This window comes from Buceros rhinoceros, unplaced genomic scaffold, assembly GCF_000710305.1.
Source record: "Buceros rhinoceros silvestris isolate BGI_N320 unplaced genomic scaffold, ASM71030v1 scaffold6359, whole genome shotgun sequence".
Lineage (NCBI taxonomy): Eukaryota > Metazoa > Chordata > Aves > Bucerotiformes > Bucerotidae > Buceros > Buceros rhinoceros.
Genome location: NW_010432018.1, coordinates 25,856 through 34,254, shown reverse-complemented (window position 1 = coordinate 34,254; position 8,399 = coordinate 25,856). Strand labels below are relative to the sequence as shown.

Genomic DNA, 8,399 nt, shown 5'->3' with positions numbered 1-8,399 from the left:
GGGGGGTGCACCAAGTGAGAGGCTGCCCCTGCGGGGAGCAGCGGACAGGACAGGTGACCCTGAACTGACCAGCCAGGTCTTCCATCCCATAGATGTCATATTCGGTATAAAGCTGAGGGATCACAAGGGTCAATCTGTCTTCTTCAATGGCTGGCATCTGAGGAGAACTCTGTCCATTCTGCCTTCAATCCTAATCCGTGCATTCCTGAATCCAGCTCCTACACCTGGTTCCTATCTGCCACAGAGTCCAGTCTGGACCCTCCCCGGTGTCTGCCCACAGCATCATGGTGATGGTGACATGGTTGCCATGAGGGGGGGGCAGGGTTCAGTATTGGCATTGTATATATTTGTATATATTTAATTTCATTATTATTATTTTCATTAAAGCAGTTCTAGTTTTCTTTTCCAAACCGTAGGTCTCTCTCCCTTATTCCCTTTCTCTTCCCTTTGGGAAGGGAGAGGAGGTAATAGCGAGCATCTGTCATTTGCCTAGTGGCCGGCCCAGCCCTAACCCATGACACACATTAACCTATGAGATGTTCAAATGAAAGAGGCTAAATCCACTCTAACACTCTCAGAAAAGCTGTAGTAAGTTGTTAAGTTTCAGTGTCTTTTTCAATATAAGCAGTTGCTTATGCCTTGCTTGTTGCCAAAGGACTGTCTTTTGCAGATCTGCAGGCAGAGAGATCCCTAACTTCATCTAACCTAAAGGCTTTTCTTTCTGTGCACAAGGGCAAGAAGAATAGTGTTCATGTTTCTTACAAGAAAGCTATTCATCAGTTGCATCAGAGTCAACACAAGAGGATGCTGAAGAAGCTGTCATCTTCTTATATAAGGTGTGGAGCACAAACCTCTAAGATAGAGCTTCAGGAACACTGGCAGGGCAAGTTATCATGACATCACATGACCATAAGACAAGGAGTCTCAAAGGCATTTGAATTCAGCAGCATTTAAAAGTCTTAAAAAGCTTGGAGAATGTAGGCTTCAGAGCAGGGACTGCTACGGGGCACAGTCTCTTTAGATTCTAATCCCTGTTTGGCACCTTCAGTGCTACGCAACTATTAGCAGTCTGTTTGCTAACAGTTGCAGTGAATGAAATCAAGGAATTAAGAGGCCTTACACAAAATCAAGACAAATTCCGATTCGTCAAAACCAAACCAAAAGAGAAATTAATCACATAACCTGGCACTTACAAGTTGAAAATTTCCCACAGGCCAAATGCTTCATGTCCTTTTCAGGCAAGGTTCCCACTGATATCCATGGGAGTTTGCCCTTAAAGGATAGTACTACAGAGTCAGACATTCAAAGGAATCAAATTAATGCATGGCTTTTTTTTTTTTTTTTTAGTTTTTAGGTTACACCACAAGCCTTATAGTTTGCCCTTAAAGGATAGTACTACAGAGTCAGACATTCAAAGGAATCAAATTAATGCATGGTTTTTTTTTTTTTTTTTTACAGTTTCCAGCTGACAAGCAGAGCCTTAATCGTTTAAAAAGATTTACAAGCCAGTCTTTGAATAAACTAGAAAAGCCATCAGCACGATAGCATCATACAGTAAGACAGTTATTTCTGTATAGCAGTAAAAAGGAAAAAAAATCCAACATGGAGGGGAAGTGTTGCAGTACACTGTTATGGACGCTGGGTGGCAGTATGGACGGTCGGAAGATTACGTGCTTACGTGCTTACGTTACAGGAATGCAGTAACCACCCACGATGGGCGGGGCTTAGTAGAGATACATAGCCCTCTGTGTTAATCAATAAAGCGGACATTTTGCATCTTCTGTATCAGAGTAAAGTGCATAAATGGACCCTTGACGGTAGAGGTCAAGTGCTAAATATCACAATAAGTTTCCACAGGGAAGAAGTATTTACTTTTTAATTACCTGGGTTACAGCAGTAAAGAACACAGGTTCTGTGTACCTTAAGTGTAAATTCACATTTGTTGGCTCACAAAGGGTTACACAGACCTTCCTTTTGCATACCATTCATTATTTCTTAGCTTTTATAGAAACAAGCCAGGAGACCAAATTAATTCAATTACCATTGAAAACAGAAAGGAAAACACAAAATAATCAGTGAATAAATTAAGTAAACCCACTTAATAATCCACAACACCCAGGGGATTAGCTACATCATCTGAGAGAAATTTCACATCTCTCAGGATTTACTAGGAAAGCAGGAGGTTGTGGAATGTTGGTTAAATGCCAGGCTGCTGTGTTATCATTGAAGTGGATTGAAGCTTACCTGTCAAAGGCAGGAGCATTAGCTTCCAGACCTCTGTTAAGCCTTAGATGATGAGAACCCACCTAAAACAAAATATTGGAAGGAAAAGAAAGAGAGAAATAACTTAACCTGCTAGAGTTCTAAATCACTAGATGTCTCCCTTTTCCGTTCAGAGAAAAACATCTCTTTACCTCTAACAGCCACACCCACACACGTAATATCCTTAATACAAAAGCCACAGCTTTTATTACACAACAACATTCACAATTACAATTATCATTAAGCAAAGGGATACCTACACATCTTTGAAAGGCCAAACAAATCACATCCCTTTGCCAGCTTCCTCTAACCAATACCTCACACTGCCTCGCATGAGTATGCTGTGTGCCCAGCATTCTTCCTGCCCTTCCCTCAGTAGAAAAGGCTGCAGTTATGCCAGCTCCACGGGTTGTGTGCCCTGAGTTCTCTCATCTTTCATTATTTACAGAAACATAAAGGTATCAGAACAGTCCTTCGAAAATAAAAAGGATGAAATCCCGTGCCATCAATCTAATCAGACTTTTAATATGGATGTCAACAACAGTAGCCTCGAGCTCCTTTTTTATGCTAGCTGCTGTTATTACAGTATGTGGAGGGCTTTTTTCCTCTCCAAAAACTACAACCAATTATTTACATATGCCTAGTTTCCTGTACTTCGTCATCTTCCTTTGTTTTTCAGGAGCTTGGTTTCTGCAATTCTTTCTAACACCAGTGCCAGCACACTCATATCCATGGAAAGAGTTTTGAGTATTCACCAATACAAATGAAAACTGCATAATCTAATACAAAAAACCCGCTAAGCTGTGTCCCTTCTAAAAAGCTGAAAATTCTGTTTAACTAGGCATGCTGCCCACTAGCCAAAAGTACTTGGGGAGAAGCTCTCTGTCTCCATAACATATGGGATAACAGTGCTCAATACAGCCACACCATGGGCAGCACACGTGCACAACCATACTGGCAGACCTGCTTTATAAAAAGAAACAAGTATTGCACTGGATGGTGCTAACAAACAACACCACAGATCTTTTAATCACCTTCCTTTTGCACTGAATCCAGTAGTTCTGAATGGTACCCAGCAGCTAGATTTAATGATAAGAAAGTATTGAATAACCTTTAAAGTATCTTAAAAAGCTATGTATATCGATGTATATTACTATGTATTCTCTCTACTAACATATATGCATATATATGCATATTCATTCCAGTTCTTATCCTTCTGTTAAGAGAATGCAAAAAGTGTTAGGACAATTCTTATTTGAGTTTTTAACTGTCCATAAACTGTAAGTCACAGACCATAGGTAATCCACTAAGCTTGATGTCATAATCTCCTAATGACACCCTAGATCTCTGCCTTGCAGAAGATCAGATTAGATCATCATCTCCCTTTTGACTGAAATTCAGCAAACACACCATCCAGAGATTATTCTTTGTATCAAGGTAACGTGCTCCTATAATGTTCCTGGTATCCCTAGATATTCCAGCTTCATTGTGGAGATCAGTATTATCGAGCCAACCAGACATTTCAGGAGAGGTTATCCCAAATCAAACTAAAAATGTTATAAAGATACTGCTTTAAGCTTCGGCTGTGGACATTAGGACACAGTCCCCTACAAATTGTTCCCTGTAGAGGCACACGAACACATGAAAATGTTAAACATAACTACAGCTATTTGCATGGTTTAATTCTGTTTACCTAAACACACAAAATTTCCTGCAAGGTAAACCTAAAATGAAAGAGCTCAGCATTTTCATAGAATGAGCTTTACACCTCATGTAAAAAAAACAATTACATTTCATATAAGTTCTAAACTATAAGTAGCAGAGACAGAAGCAAGGTAGGCTTTTTGATTGTTTGTTTACCTGAAGCCCCGTCTGCTCCCAAAACAGTGGAACAGAACCTCTGATCTGCACAAAGGAAGAGATGTCATCATCCAAGTAAATCGCCTGCAAAAATAAAATACAGGGAAGGAGTTCTGCAGTTAGACCAATTGGTCTGTGACCCTTCCATCGGGTGACAGTTTAAGAAACTGAACTCAAAGGGTAAAAAAAGTAAACCATGTATCTCACTGTATCCACTTACTGCTCAGCCACTTTTCCATAGTCTCACAAGCGGTGGAACAAAGTACAACATATTTGCTTTCATGTCATCACAGCAGATTCAATTCGTTACTCACCAGAAATAGGAGAAAATTTAAAACACCACCACTGTCAAGAAGGAAGAAATCTTTCATCCACAATAAAGATAGATTTAATCTACTGGTGGAGACACTCAGGAAGATCAGCCATATACTCTGTCTCTCAGAATTTAACTGTGCAAAATGTCATTGCTCCTTGTGACCAATGATGGGTAATGCCAGGTGTGGGATAAGCTTATCACTTGCTTTACTCACTATTTCTTATTTCACTGCATGTTGTGCCTTGTCAGTGTCCAAATAAATCTCAGGGAAACCAGCAGGTTCACCACTCCCTTTCTGAGATACAGTGAGAGGCTCCAAACTCCCCATTTCCTTCTCTAACCAGACCTCAAACACTTCCATTTGTTCTTATAATCACTGCTAACAAGCTGATTTTGAAACAAATCTATGTAAATCTACTTGCCTTCCCCCTCCACCAGACCCGGAGCAAAGCATTACACTATATGTTAACTTAGCACAAAAGGTACTATCTTCAGATTCAGTCTGACCACAGAGCAACTGTGCAAAGCCCAGCTCACTCCCCTGGCCTATACTTAGCATTGGAATCCTGGCTGGTTTCCACGGGTAATACATGATACACAGGATAAACATCTCCGTTCTCTCATGCATGACAATGACTCTTCTGCAGCCCTACCGAGAAATGGTATCCAGGTCATCCAGGTAGCTGCTTCTGTAACCGCATCATATAATTTAGCACAACTGCTGCCAGCTGGCTAGCGGCTCCCAAAATAGAAAAGAACATGAAAATGGGTTACTCTACAGCTTTAATGAGCCTTGTGCTTTTGCATGTGCTGGCTGGCTGGCTCAGGGAAGTGCCTTCATTTACCTTGACCTCTCATATTCATGATTACTACCAATGCACAATTTTTAGAGCTACACATGTGAGAAGAAGAAATATAGCTACATCAGAGAGGTGGGAGTATTTAAATATTCTGCCACCAGTTTTATCTTACTCATCTTTAAATTATTTTTGCAGAGCACTATCCCCATTTCTCTAAGATTAAAGATTTCAGTGGCCTTGTCAGGGACACAATGTCAGTGTTAGAATGATGGCTAGCCCAGATGTAGTGCAAATCTGTACGTTTTGATGCTTTTAGCCTCACACCAATGAATTAAGAAACCTGTTGCATCACATCCTAGCACACACACAACCCTTTGCAAGAGAGGTGGTTGCTCAGAGCTTTCTTGTGAGACCTGCTTCATAGTTTGAGTAACATGGCTCTAACACTCTCTCCCAGTAAAGTTTTCTAATCATTGCTGGTACCTGACTCCAGGAGCTAATTACCATGGCAACACACTGGTGTCTTTGCACTTCTGTGCTCAGAAGAGTTCGCCCTGCGGTTGGGCTACAGGAGTGAGCAGGCCCACCTTCTTTCCTGAGACAGGTCATACCAAGCTGAGTCAGTGACTTCTAAACACTGAATCATCTTTTCACTCACTGATGGATCCAGAAGCGCTAATTCTATGGTAAAGCAAATTTGCGTAGCTCCACTGACAGCCCCACCATTATCCCGACTCATACTAAATGAGGATCAGGTCCTTAATCTATGCAAAAAAAAAAAAAGAGTCAGGACTGGCTCACTTCAGAATTTGACAACAATTATCACCTTAGCAACGACTGAGTTGAAAGGAAACATCCACTGATGAGGAATACACACAAAGCTTTTTATGAAGTACAAGTTGAAACAGCTTGCTACAGAGCATAAGTTTTCTTCGCAATCTTCTGGATCATCCCTGTTTCCATAACTAACTGAAAAACTGACAGCACAGGTACCTCTTTGGCTAGCTCTTTTAGAATTTCCAGCTGCAAATTCTCTAGACCCACTGATGAAAAGATAATAATAATTTTAATTTTAATACCTGCAGCTTAACATCCTCCTGAGCTACAGTTTAAATGGGAAGCATGTCATCGTTATAGACCATGCATACACAACCTGCCTTCTTTATCCCAAATATGGAAGAAAAATACTGGCCAAACCACATTAACAGATGCTCGTATTTCCACTTCTAGTGACTCAACATCATAAGAGCTAACAAGTATTTGTAACTACTATCATTCACATTTCCTCTTGACTGGTTTTCACGCATTACCTCTTCTGGGTTTTTTCCTGACCTTTGGAGAACTGAACAACAACAACAAAATTCAAATTATTAGGGGATCGTTCCTGTGATCTAAACAGGCTGCCCACACCCTGATGCAAAGAACTGGGGTTCCTCTGTCAGGAGGAAGTCTAATATAGAACTCCTTATGATGATGGGGCATTCTGAAGAAACGGACATTTCTGAGCATTAGAGATCAGAAATTCAGATGAGGTTTTTGAACTGAGAATATGACCTCTCCAACACAGTTATTCACAAGAAAGTTGTTCATATTAGCACTTTTTTTTCCTCTTTTCACTTACAGGACTCATATTTCCATTCTCTGGAGCCATTATGTGATCTTTCACAATTCCCTCTCCTCATTCTCGTGACCCAGATGAATCCAAAATTATTTTCTTCCCAGCTGCCAGTGAGTTGGAAAAAACCCTAGTGTTTTTAATGAATGAGAGAATGTCATGTTTTATACAAGCACATATCTGTCCCACTTTTTTGCCATTCTAGTTTTTATTTTATTACTCTGTCTTCTAGCAGGTCCATTTGTCTTATTCTAAGGCGCTACACAAAAGATGAACAATTCTTTAAGGAAAGAAATTCAAAAACAGTCCTTTATTTCCAGAATTTTCTTACCCTTTGTTTTCCTTAACTCATGGACAAGAAATACATCCAAGAAAAATCACAGCCATTTTCTTCTAAAAACTCAACAACAGTCAGTTACATTTTGGACAACACTTTATCCTTAGGGTTGCTATATACTCCTAAATCTTTGGTTTGGGGCTCCATAAAGCTATTGTGCAGTCTTACCTTTTGTCTTAGCTCAAAAGTGACAGCAAGCTGTTGCTCACTTGACCCAGGAGAATGTTCATTGCTACGAAATCCTTAAAACACTTGAGGATTAACTACTTCATTAATCTCAAAGGGTCTGGCCCATAGAACAATCCAATCCAGTTAGGTGGATGGATTTTCAGACATGTTGCCCGCAGTTTCCAATCAGACAACACAATAGCAACTGGACATTTAACCCATTTGGAGGACCTCTTTACCTTGATAACAGATTGTTTGCCCTCTGACCTCTGGTATTAGAATTCACCATGATTTTCTATCAACTGTTGTCTTAAACTTATTTTGTGGTCTCTTTCTCCGACTCCAGGATCAGAGTCGTAGTGCTGAGTTCAAGAGGATGTTTCTCAATCTTTTTCTTCTGCTGCACAGGGCCAGACCTTGATTCTGTGATCCAGGACCTTTCCTGGCAACACAAGCTTCATGCACAGTTACTACTAGCAAGTTTCTGAGCAAGAGGCAAACTGGTACTGCTTCTGAACAAGAAGCAAACATCTGCATCAACCAGCTGCTGTTCTAATCCTTGCATGCTGTTGCCCATTCATCACCTGGAATAATTTATTCACTAATGTCCTTCACTCAGCTTCATTAGAAGGAAATAATTATCCAGTCACAACTTCAAACAGCAAAATTCATTACGGACTCAAGAGGAACACAGAGACACAGTCCACGATGAAATGGATACTCATATGGCTTGTTCTGGGATCCCCAGCTCTGCCACACAACCCACAAAAGACGATGGATAACAGATGGCCTAAACATACCTCATCGTGAGTCCCTTTAGCTCAGACCACGGGATCCAAGGATATACTTGCCAAAATAATCCTCTTAGCCCCACCAGGGCCATACTAAAACTTGATCCAGAAAATAAATTAACCACATGATTGCATCCATTCCTCTCCTGGAGAGCTATCCAACATGGTCTAGAAGTTATTGCAAAACAAGGATCATTTTTCTTAATCCATGCCCTGTATTTTTTTCTTAAACTGGAAAAAAGGGAAGGTT

General features: G+C 40.5%; 1 protein-coding gene across 1 annotated transcript in view; it reads right to left on the bottom strand.

The window, feature by feature from the left end:
- The window catches only part of SYNJ2 (synaptojanin 2), a 59,542-nt gene that overhangs the window by 33,734 nt on the left and 17,409 nt on the right, over positions 1-8,399 (bottom strand). The window contains exons 4-5 of the mRNA XM_010143607.1: positions 4,123-4,206; positions 2,245-2,306 (exon numbers count right to left, since the gene is read on the bottom strand). Coding sequence (XP_010141909.1) covers positions 2,245-2,306; positions 4,123-4,206 — 146 coding nt within the window. The remainder of the gene's footprint in view (positions 1-2,244; positions 2,307-4,122; positions 4,207-8,399) is intronic.